General features: G+C 42.4%; 1 protein-coding gene across 1 annotated transcript in view; it reads right to left on the reverse strand.

Moving 5' to 3' along the window:
• PRKCQ (protein kinase C theta) overlaps window positions 1–12,736 on the reverse strand; it is a 71,730-nt gene that overhangs the window by 26,509 nt on the left and 32,485 nt on the right. The window contains 1 exon segment of the mRNA XM_053665792.1: window positions 10,328–10,501. Coding sequence (XP_053521767.1) covers window positions 10,328–10,501 — 174 coding nt within the window.

Raw genomic sequence — 12,736 nt, forward strand, 5'->3', positions numbered from 1 at the left:
TTTATTACATATTACAAAATATCTAAATATACCAGTACCCTTTTAAGAGTACCACATATTAAGCATGTATAAAAAATGCTATAGCATCCAAGATTATAGTATAATAATACGAAAATTGGAGAGTAGAACTCATCTCTACTTTGGGGCATATTCTATTACAACCAAAAGAAAGTGTACCCTGAAGAACAAAGGGGAGCTGGTCCATATCTAAAAATTCCAAAGTTAAGCGAAATAACCCACATACTGCATTTAGCCCAGTACTGACACACAGTGAGAACTTGCTAGTCCATGTGGACTTTTGTTACCTGCATTGCTACCCTATCTCACAGGGAAGGGAAGCATTTAGTTGTATTATAGTCAGACCTCACGTACAAGGTCTGGAGCAAGAATATGAATGCACGCCCCACACCATATGTCTAACATTTTAAGTGTTATAAATCAACTTCATCAACTGTAAATTTAAATATGTTCTGTATTCTCATATTTTTCTCTATCTATATATGTATGTATAGGTGTTATGTGTGTCTTTCGTGTATATATTGAGGAAGATACCTTAATAATAATCAAGAAGGCCAGCAATAAATTTAGAATTCCTCCAAATCTTGCACCAGTTATGTGGCTACTCTTAGAAAGTCCTGACCCCCCACCCCCGCCCCGCACACACACAGTAGAACCAAGGAAGATGTCTGCACATGCTTTGAGCTATCTAGGCATGAATTTCTAGGGTCTCGGAGCATGGCTTAGGGATGGGGATCGTGGCTGCGGGGGGGGGGGCAGGACTCCTTGTTCCATGTGGCTGATAGGGAGGGTTCTAAAGTAAGGGGCTGGGCAGAACCCTGTTGGCTTGGGTCTAAGGTTTACAACATGCAATAGATAATTTTCCAGTTAAATGAGCTGAGTCAGAATCGGTGTTTAGGCTCCTTGAAATGTGAACTTCACTAATAGTTTCGGATGGGCAGTATGATCTAGGGAAGAGCACTGTGCTGTGGTCAGCTGGGCTGACCTTCTTCAGATCTCAGTTTCCTTAAGGTCACAACAAGGGGATCAGACTCCTTGTCAGGTTTTAAAAAATTCTACATCTATTGAGTCTGTCATAAGAAAAACAAATGATTGTAACAAGTCAAATTAGAAGTTATGAGCAACCAAGATGTCCCCCAATAGGTGAATGGGTAAACAAAATGTGGTACATCCAGACAACGGAATATTATTTGGCAATAAAAAGAAGAGAGCTCTGAAGCCGTGATAAGACAAGGAGGAAACTTAGATGCTCATTACTAAGTGACGGAAGCCAATCGGCCAAGGCTACAAATTGTGAGTCCAACTATATGACATTCTGCAAAAGGCAAATGATGGAGAAGTAAAAGGATTCGTGGTTGCCCAGGGGTTGAGGGCAGGAAGAATGAGGAGGCAGAGCGCAGAGGATTTTCAGGGCAACGAGAAACAATTGTGTGTGATGCTGTAATGGTGGCTACATGTAACACTTCTGTTAGAACCTATAGAATATTCAATATAAAAAGTGAACAGTAATGTAAACCATGGACTTTAGTGAATAATAGTGTATCAACATCAACTCATCGGTTATAATAAATGTACCACACTAAAGCAAGATGTTAAAAAGAGGGGAACTATTGGGGCCCCCGGGGAGGAAGGGTATGTGGGAACTCTGTACTTTCCACTCAATTTTTCTACAGTCTGACTCTGCTGTAAAAAATTGTCTATTAATTTAAAAAAACTAGTGGCAATGGGCTAGCCAGTACATTCAAGGTAATGCTAATGTACTTGACTGGAAGAAAAACATCTTTAGATTCTTCCTCATATGGAATCTATACAAATATCAATAAAATAATGACTCAAGAATGTGCACACTAATAAAGTTCTACTAAATTCTTACATTTATTTGGCCCATAAAGGTAGAAATTTACACAAAGAAGGTAGCATTGCAGGTTCTATTTAAAATCTTTCTTGAAATGATGACGTCTAGAAACATGTTTTTAATTATCTTGGTTGACAGTGTTCACTGAAAATATTTGTAACTGTTCTTTTAGAAATAGTTTTTTTTTAAAAATAGTTTTGTGGAGAATGACCGCTTATTTTTTTTTAAGGATTTAAGAGCACACTCTCATTCTGGACAAACACAGATGATGAAGTGGTTTAGAAGCCACACAGTAGGTTTTATTTCTTTGTCTTGAAGGCTGGTTTCACTTTGCCAGTTTCCATCCCTGGGAAACTCCCATCACTCACTTTTTCTTCCCACTTTGGCCCTTAGGTGGTACCTTGACATTTCTGCTTCTATCTCTTCCTGCATCTTTTTTGGAGCCAGTGTTGCTGACATTTCAGGCCACTCTGGTGCCTCCAGGTTCTCAGTCCCATTCCTGCCCCTCTCATTTCCAGCCCGAGGCAGCGCCCTGCTTCATTGGGGTGACTGCCCTCTCTGTGGGCAGCCTCAGATGTCCTCTCCATCTAACTTAGTCTCCTCCTTTCTCCTCTGTGTCAGAAGTGACAACCGTCCTTACCAAAGTTTGCTGTAGTCTTTATGCTAACCCCTTCCTCTTCTAGAATCTTCCTCCCTATTGTGTGGTTTCTTCCTCTGTCTCAAGCATTCTCCATTACTTTTAACTCGCAGACCCTGTGATCAAAGCACACTTCCACCTTCCGAAACACACTTTCTGAAAGATGTCTGTATGACACTGAGTCTGTCCCCCCTGCCACGCCTTATGCCTCTGTCACCTGACATATGCCCTTGACCTCTTACTAAGATACTTCTTTCTGTTCCTCTTAAATGTGAACAGTTGGCCTCCTCACTGCTCTGAATACTCTGTTCCCTCTGTCTTGAAATTCTTTCCTCTCCACTGACCCTGTTCTGATGGTCCTCCCCTCACAAACCAGGGGATCTTTCTGTTGCTTTCTCCCCCTCTTCTTCCTCCTGCTTCTAAGAGAAGGCCTCTCTTGGGTGTGGTGCTCGAGCCTCTTTATTCCGACTCTCCTCTGTTCCCAAAGTCCCACATTTGTCCTGTCCTCAGGGTGTGTGCCATTGCCCCTCAGATGCCGTGTGGTCGTGGTTTAATATGGAACTTCTTTGAGAGGGCCCCATTTCAGGAGAAGTTCCTGCTGGGAACGACAAGTATGAAGCAGCCCCGTGCTGCTTCTCTTACGTTTGCTGTCAGACTGCTGGCTGAGAACAGGACATGGAGGTGACAGACATTTTATTGTGGAGAGACAAGGAGATAAGAATGATGTGGGGGTCAAGGCAGAGAGTTCAGAAGCCACCTTGGGCGCAGAGCCTGGGAACTGGGGGTGAAGGGGAACCAGTGGGCTGAAGGACACAGAGAAGTGGAAGCGGGTATGCCGAGGGTGGACATCCTCTCCTCAGCCTTCCTGGCACCTGAGGATTCTGGCAGACGTGTCAGCCAGTACAATTCACTACAGGACAACTTCTTTTTCTTGCATTCCACCCTCCCCCTCCAACATGATCCAGCATTCTGTGAGGAAATGAATAAAAGGAAAAGAACAAAACGTGCTTCTTGGTATCAAGGAAAGTATTATTTACATAGAGAAACCAAATAGGTGCCTCTGAAAGTAGTCACAGCAAAGGCCAAGAAGTACTGGAACAACACCGGCTTTCTGGAACTTGTAAGCTGAGAAGCCCGAGGCAGAGAGAGATAATGGTCATTAGATAGGATTTTGTGCATCTGAACAGTTATGGAGGAGGCAGTCTCTGAGCAAACTTTCAAAGGAGCGAGCAGATTCACCGACAGCAGGCACTTCCCTACAGTAACGCTCTCGAAGTAGATGCAAATGCTCTTTTCATGAGGGGAGCCGGTGACGGTACTTTTGGGACTTTGAGAGAACAGCTGACAGAGAAATGAAGTCACAGTGTGGTTCGCTGAGCCCTGAAGAAGCATTATAAAAGTCACACGAAGGTGAGAAAGTATCTGTGAGCTGACAGAGCGGTGTGCAGGAAGGGCGTGACATTTCAGACTCACTAGGTACTGCTTATGGTCAAAGGGCACCGGGTGTCTGCTCATTAGCTGCTGATTCTCTCCAGTATGTTGGGGAGGGGGTGGTGCAATGCAAATTTACCATAAATCTGCTAATTTTTGTATGTTTCCTGTAAACCGCACCTCTGTCAGCTCACACTCAGACTGCACAGAGAGGGTATCTGAAGTGCACGGAGGAGATGAAGCCAGCGTTTCCAAGCATTCTCACTACAGGAAACGGCAGGGGTGCTTTAAAGAAGGCCACCTGTCAGTCACTACAAATGGGGATGACACCAAACACTAATTCTTGTCTTCGTTTGTGGATAAGAATTTTGGAGGATGTGGTTTGTGCGGGTTTTTCTTTCTTTCTTTCTTTCTTTCTTTCTTTCTTTCTTTCTTTCTTTCTTTCTTTCTTTCTTTCTTTCTTTCTTTCTTTCTTTCTTTCCTTCCTTCCTTCCTTCCTTCCTTCCTTCCTTCCTTCCTTCCTTCCTTCCTTCCTTCCTTCCTTCCTTCCTTCCTTCTTTCTTTCTTTCTTTCTTTCTTTCTTTTTTTTTGGCTAACATGGTGATAATTGCCAGCGCTCCTAACTCAGCCATCGGAGGGTTTATGGATTAAAAAATGTTGCTGAGAGTTTCAGAAGAGGCAGTGTCTGAACAAAATGCTTAAAAGGAAGAACCTTTTGGCAATCTTAGATGGCTTTTTGCTTTCAAGTCATGGACATACCAGAATGACATACTTTTTCAGACTGCTGTGTTGAGGAGTTTTTCTTTTATTTCAAATAATAATAAAAATCTTGCAGTTAGTATGGCACTTTCTTCACGAAGGATTCAAAGTTCTCTGCAAGTGCTATTTTCGGAGTCCCAAAGAGGACAAGGTTGCAAAGAAATGTTAGGTAACTTGAAAGTCATACAAAGTGTCAGTCATAAATTCATAACCTGAAACCATAACCAGAGAGAGCCCATGGGGAGGTCGGCCCAGAGTCAAGCTTTGTGTGTTCTGTAAATGGAAAGTGAAACTCAGTCTCCTTTGTCATATTAGAGAAATTTCAAAGTAATAGTAAGAAGGTTCCACTGCTTCACAATGGGAGTGTGGAAGTCAAGGGTAGTGGTATCAATGTGAACTAACACTGAATTCCTGACTCCTGCTAAGGCGCCGGGCAGTCTGCTGATGGAGACCCACAAGGCCACCGAGCCTCACGTGCAGCCCGAGGAGGGACTCGGAGGTGTTCGCATCACCGACAACTTCTTCTAGGTGCGAAACTGTAACACTTCTTAACCTACTTGTAGACAGACTGTAGTACAGACAGACCTTTCAGAATTCAAAGGAGATGCAAAGGCAGGCCACAGTTCACTTTTAATTTCTAAGGAAATTATTTCAAAACAAAATGAGACAACACAAAACAGTGTTCTCACACTGTTAGAGGCTTCTCTCCTTTCCAAACTAATTTTGGAACCAAACCCTCTTATTCTTCCGTAGTGTTATCAGAGGTAAATCAGAGATTTATTAGTTGATACTTGAATTAATTATTCTAATATTTTAATTTAATACTTGAATTAATTATTTTAAAACTTTATTTGTTTAGAGAGAGAGGAAGGGAGGGAGAAAGAGTGGAAGAGAAACATTGATCGGTTGCCTCTCACATGTGCCTCAGTGGGGTGGGGGTGGGGAACTGAACCCACAACCGGGGCAGGTGCCCTGACTGGGAATTGAACCAGTGACCTTTTACTTTGCTGGACAACACCCAACCAAATGAGCCACACCGGACAGGGCAAGATACTTCAATTATTGATATTTCTTTTACTCTAGCATAATTAAAAAGAGAGGAAAATTTCTTTTATTAGTGTTTTGTCTTTCCTGTAGGTCAGCATTTAGTTACTGCAGTGAGGACATGTCACTAAGACACTTACATGCTCTGAATACAGAGGAAGCCAATAGCTGGACACAGGGACACATGGTAAAACTGGGACATTGTTCCCAATTCCCAGGGGAACAGTTTTAGGCAAAGTTCATTAGTCTTAGCCTCAGTTTTCTCATGGGTAAAATGGGAACAATCATATCAACTTCATTGGAATTAACAGAATTAAATGAGATAATATATTTAAAGTTCCTAGTAAACTATCTGGCACAAAGTAGGCCCGCAATAAACGTAGGCTTTTGAAGTCATATTTTTCTGTATTTTAAAATATATGTTGGAGCAGAGATAGCTGGTTGCCTCCCTTTCCTTCTTAATAAAAAATTTTATTCTGGATGCAAAGTGCTCAGCTGAAAGACAAAGTCTTCTAGCTTTCCCGGGAGCTATAGAAGATTCAGAGATATGTGGGCAGAAGTTTTTTGTGGACTTTATGGAAAAGTGATTTAATAAAGGAAAGAGAGCTGGTACAGTCTTGTTTTATTCTCTCCCTCTTCCCCCTGCTTCCTGACTAGAATGTGGTTGTGAGGGCTGGGCTCCGGCAGCCACAGTGGACTGAGAAGTCCCCTTGTGGATGGAAGCCCAGTCCTGGGGATGATGGAACAGGGGGCGGAATGCGCCTGGGTCTCTGATGAGTGACACCATGGAACTGTCATACCTGCTCTGCACCACATGTCTCACACCCTCTATATGAAGAGACAAACACTTCTATCTCATTTAAGTAATTTTTATGTTCTGTCCTCATCACTAGCAGCTAATGCAGCTTCTAACTGACACACGTTATATCCCATTTAGACAATTCTGAAACTGGGAGATAGCTTCTAATACAGTTTTTAAAACAATTTTGTGGAGAAAAGCTATAGTACATCTAATTATTAGTGGTATCTTAAAAATAAATAAAGCAGAATATTGTCTTTCTAAGTTAGGTAGAACTTAAAAAGTTTACTTACTAATTAGAATTAGGAAAAGGAAATAGTTTTACAATTTAATCCCCATATAGTTTTCTAGACTTGCCTCTTTTGGGGGAAACATACAGAACCTAGAAAGGTCCCCAAGAAGAATTTGTTAAACTCATTTAAAAGTGGCATTCTAAAATAATTTGTGAAATATATTTTCAAGCTTTTAGGATGAATTTGTTTCTAATGATTTTTACTTTACTTGTGAGTACAGTTGAGAACGTATGACAATTATTCTTTTGGTGGACTTTCCCTATTTCTACTTTTTAAAGAATGTAACTAATGGAAAATAGGTACCGAGCCTATAGTTTTAAAATCCAGAATGCACGAGAGACTTCACTAGCACACACACTGAATTTGGTGTTAAGAGGGACTGTGCAATTCAAGACACACGGGCTTTCGTGTGAGACACAGAAACCAAAATGTTAAAAAACAGTAAATGTTAGTACAAAATAAAGGAAAGGCTAAGAAGCCGTGTCTCCGCGCGCTCAGACAGCAACCCCATCGTGTGATCTGCGCGAGACTCTGACACCAGCGACTCGTGTCGCAGCCCGAAGGAAGCACAGAGGTATCTCGATCTGGCACTGAAAATAACTAATTTCAAAGATTCTTTCCTTTTGAGCCTTATTCAGGTTCAGATTCAACTGACACAGTACGTCCCACGCACTGTGCCTTCACACCCGGTGTGTGGCTTCCACCCCTCCGCCCTTCGGTGGCGATTCATTCCCCAGCGTCGGGGGCAGGAGCCCCGGCGTTGCCCACAGAAGGCTGGGCCAGGACTAACGGCCTTCAGAAGCCCGGTGCACTGCGAGTTTCACTCTTCGTAGCTTCCTACATGACTTTACCATATTTTCACACGTCAAGAGGTCAAGTGTCCCTCACATATGAACTTTAAAGGCCTTTTGTGATTTAACCCACAGATTCTGACAAATTACAAGGGGATCTTGTCCTCAGAATCTCCTGAATAATCTGGCATTCAACAGGTGGGCTCTGTGGAGGAGGAAAACAAGTGAATAATTTTTTCCCAAACCACAGTTCCCTAGAAAAGTAAATAGTCATTTGTCTTACCTAATATCTTCACTGGTAGGCAAAGCTGACTATTCTCTCAAAGAGGCCAATTTCAAAATGTTCCCGGAGGAAATCATTATTCATATCAGTTGTTGCTTTATACGCTTGCCTGTGGTGTTTAATTGGCTATTTTGTTGGGCATGCAAGATCTGAATAATAAATCAGCACATCTGAAAAGTAACTCAGGGTCCTTCAGAAAGTGTGAGGCAAGCTTCCCACCCCCATCCTTCTCAAATGACTCAGTGCCTTGAAATCTAAGTTATGAGCCAGTCATGTTGGACATATGTGCACATTCTCTGCCACGTTTTCTCCTGCACTGACTTCCCTGCTCTGGAAAAGCACTCCGACCGTGTGGAACCCACAAGCACCTCCCGTGGTGGGGAAGGAAGTCAGCAAGCCTGAGCCCTGAGAGATGAGCGGAGAAGGGAGTATCGATAGCTACCTTCTAACAAAGTGAGACTGATAACAGCCTTCCCCGCACGTATGAAGATAATCATACAAACAAACAAAAAACATCTCGGAGGGAAAAAGGCGCCAAGCTCCACTGATTACATAATGCCCTAGAAGCCTGGTCTGAAGTGTATTTAGCATTTATACAAGCCTTAAAAAAGGAGAAGGGAGATTGTAAACAGGGCCAGGGTACCCAGCAAACCCAGAACAGAGACTGGGAGAGCACAGCTGAGTTCCTCACTTTGCCTTTTGGTAACATGTCTACACCAGCCCAGACCGATGGATATTTACGATCTCCAGGAGGAAATTTCTAGCAGGACATCTGTCTCACTCATTCTCATATTCCAAACTCCTTCCTGCTCCAGAAAATAAGGCTGCTTTCCATTAAGCAGCTTCTCGAGCTCCCTTCTTTCTTTTAGGCTTTCCCTCCTGTTGCCCCCCGCCCAAGTCTACTGGTCCAAAGTCTTTCTGCCTATTCAGATTCTGGTTTCTAGGATTCCAGCTCTGGTGCTTAGAGTCTGCACCCTGCCATGTAACACTAGTCACACCGTCAGAAGTAGTACACTTGCCACTTTCTTTCTTTAGGGTGAAATTCTCCAATTTCTCAAGGCCAGAAACTGTATTATACATTTCCATATCCTCCACAGTGCTTCAAATACAGTATATTCTATTGAGTGCTCCTTCATGGTTTAGTTTCTCTTTACTTTTAGCTATGTGTATTTATTCATTTATTCTTTCAGTAAGCATTGGTTGAGTACCTACTGGGGGCTGGAGAAGAGGCCCTACTGGCCGTCCACATTTCCTGATCGATTCCCAGTTTCCCAGTGTCTGTGGCTGGAGGCATCTGAGAGGCCCTCAGTTTCCTCATGGTTACACTAAGGCAGCAAATTATCATCAAGGGTTGGAATAGAAGGAGAGAAAAACTTCATGTTCTTTGGACCTTAACCACATGGCCCCACATGGGTCTGTTATTCTAGGCTATGTATGATGGAGACAGAGGAAGGAGAGTAGAAAAACGAAGAGAAAAATAGAGCTTGTGCATGAGATCAGGAAGAACAAGGATGTTCACTTTGGTGTTATTTAAATCAGAACAAAAAGCTAGAAATATTATAATTAGGTAAATCATGCTCTAGAAGAACATCCACAGTTCTGAGATGTATAAACAGAGTGTTAAAAATACGAGTTACAGAACAGTTGATATTTATAATAGGTTGCTATTTTTAAAAAAATTCCCTGGGGGGAAAAATCTAGAATGATAAGCTTCAAAGTATGAATGGTGAATATGCCCAAGGGGTAGGATTATAAATGATTTCCTTCTTTAAGTGTGTAAGTATTTTCCAAATTTAAAAAAATGATCCTGGATAACTTTCGAGTCAGGAAAGAAGTAATTAATTTTTTTCAAGGAAGAATGAAAATATGAGAATATTCCTGGAGCAGGAGAGAGTCCTGACCAAATATCCCCTCCCTCAGTGCACTGGCCTGGGCTCCGCGGTACAACCCCGGTACCGATGGCCCCCTGCTGGCCTTAGAAAGGAAGACAGCAGCGCACATGCCTTTCAATCTCTTTCCCAACTTTTGTCTCTTCAAACAGATGTAGGTGAACGGACAGGTGTCACTTTTTTCTCCCCTCACAAGGCACAGCTTTGCCAAACAAGTCACAAAACCACTACAAATCCTAGTTGTTATATAAGTTAAACCAAATTTTAAAAATGAAAGCAAACAGACAAATCCAGAAGTAAAGCCCTTTCCCAACTGACTACATTAAAAAATTCTAAGTAATATTTCAATGGTATTTTGAGGAGAAGAAACTTGGGGGGATGAATGAAAGGCGGACTGAAAGGTAAAGATGAAACATATAAAGACCATACCCCGCATCTCACAATGGGAGTGCCACCAGGGGCCCTGCGCCGGGACAGAGACATTTACCAGGGGCAGGCAGACCAGGGTTGTCTGCACAGAAGCCGTACCTTGGTCTGGAACGTACAGAACATGTGTGTTAGGAACGGGTGCTCCCAGGCCAAGGAGAGAACTCTCTTCTCCACCATTGTGCACTCAACATCGTCGTCCATCAAAACCACATCTTTCTTTAGGGCTTTTATGGCAAAAAATTGATTCGTTTTCTTGAACTCTGCTAGAAAGACCTAGAAGGAAGGGGAAGAAGTAATTCTATTTTAGAATTTGGATTCACACTCATTAAACAAGGGACAAGTCAGAGAGAGATGTGAAAGGAGGCTTCCTTCTCAACCCTCTTTGTCCCCTTTATACAGACAAAATAGAGTATTTCATGGTTTAGGATGCCCCCTAACAGTTTCATACTTTCTATGAGCTTTTCCAAGGGTTTCCCCAAACTAGTGTGCAGTTGGATGGGTTATTCTCAGTGCCTGAAGAATTCTATTTAAAAAAGTATCCCGTCTGCTCAGGATCCCAAGTGTATGACGGAAGCAGCAGCAAGTAGCAGAGAGGTGGACCCGAGTGCACTTGAAACCTCACCGCAAATGAGCACAAAACCTTCTCCAAGTTTTACCCAGTTTTTCAAGGCAACAAAAAGAATCCTTGAGGAATAGAGCTCTCCTGACTTGCTTACAGAGCGCACACCATCGCCCTGGCTGGGTGGCTCAGTTGGTTGGGGAGTCATCCTGTATATCAAAAGGTTGTGGGTGTGATCCCTGGTCAGGGCATGTATGGGAGGCAACTGATCAACATTTCTTTCTCATTGGTATTTTTCTGTCTCTCACTCTCCCTTCCTGTCTCTGTAAAATCAATAAACATATCCTCGGGTAAGGATTTTTAAAAAAGAAAAAAAAGGAAACACACCATCTAATCTAATGGTACAGACACTAATCACAGTTTCAAGACCTACTATGTGTCAGGCATTCTGCTTTGTACTTTCCATGTGCTATGTCACTTTATTGTCATTTATTTCTTAGCTGCGAACACTCTTCAAGACAGGAATCATTAAAAAAAGTAGGCTCAAAGAGAAACTCAAGTTTCTCAAATTCAAAATGGAGCTACTCAGTGGAAAATCTAACTCCAAAGTTTACTTTTTTTTTTCTTAATTTCCTGAATCTCACATGAAAGGACACCAGATGGCACCTAACAGAGAATTTCTACAACTTTCGTCTTTGCAAATGATGTAGCAACAGATGACAGACAGTTGCAAGGACGTGGCATTTGGAGACAGAAAACTCCAGCTCCCTCCTTTTATAGACATTTCCTAGCTGTGGGAATGTGGGCAAACCAGTTAACCTCTCGGGGCTTCGGTTTCGTAACATGTAAAAGAGAGAACTGCCACCATATTCTCTCACTCACAGGGCCACTGTGAAAATCCGATGGGACACCACAGGGGGGAGGGATTTTGAGGACTACAAAATGCTCTCTAAATGACAGTCACTAAGAATACTTATCATGTGGTTAATTTATGGACTTTTAGGGATTCATGAGTCAATGATGCTAAACCCATAGTGAAAGTGCCTGTGTACGTATAAAATAATCCAGTGTAGAGCCGTTGCTAACAGGCAGCCGGCTTGATAGAGAGTAAAGAGCTTAGATGCAGGTTCAGGCAAACGAATAAGGTGTAGAGCCTCAGAACACATGCCATTTGCTCTCTTGGGCCTAAAAGTAGATACAGAACAAGAATGCAGAGGCTACCATTTGGCGAGGAGCCATACTCCCCATGGAGAGCAAAAAAGGAAGAGGAACAGTTTGGGAGTGTTCTGTTTTGTGAGCAAAGGAAGTGGTCGTCCTGTGGCTTTGGTGCTTTGTCCTCCTCTCCGTGGGCCCCTACAGTGCCGTCCTCTCAGACTGAAGGGACCCAGGGTGCTGGTGGCCAGACACGCAGCAGAGGACACCTGAAGCTCTCCCTCGTTCCAGGTATTTACTAAGACTTACAGGTTTAACTTAATGTCTTTCTTATTAACCATGTTCCAGCAAAGCAATACACACAGGAATAAAGAAAGGTAAACACCTCATTAACAATTAAAATTACTCTTTTGGTAACTGCTTCTTTCAATAAAACATCCCAAAACCAGCCATAGAGTAAGGAGCTGCAAAGGTAATTTCCATCTCTATAATGTGCTTTCAATTTTTGGTAACAGGTTATGATGGCATATTAATTGATGTTAAATTACAGTGAAGCCTGGCTATAAAATTCCCTATTACACTCAGATTAATGCCAAATGGGCCTGCTGTGGTTCACATTATTGTGGAAATGGACTGAATGAATTAATGGATTTCAGCTACAGTTTGTGGGGCAGAGTAAATGTTGTCAAAGGTGAAGCGCTGCTATTTAAGTCCAAACCCCAATTACAGCACGATGGCATTCAGCTGCGACAATGATCAGTTGCATTTTAGTTTGTTTATTATTAAATTAAACTGGG

The sequence above is a fragment of the Artibeus jamaicensis genome, unplaced genomic scaffold (genome assembly GCF_021234435.1).
Source record: "Artibeus jamaicensis isolate MK-2021 breed Jamaican fruit bat unplaced genomic scaffold, CSHL_Jam_final contig_426, whole genome shotgun sequence".
In the NCBI taxonomy this organism is placed as follows: domain Eukaryota; kingdom Metazoa; phylum Chordata; class Mammalia; order Chiroptera; family Phyllostomidae; genus Artibeus; species Artibeus jamaicensis.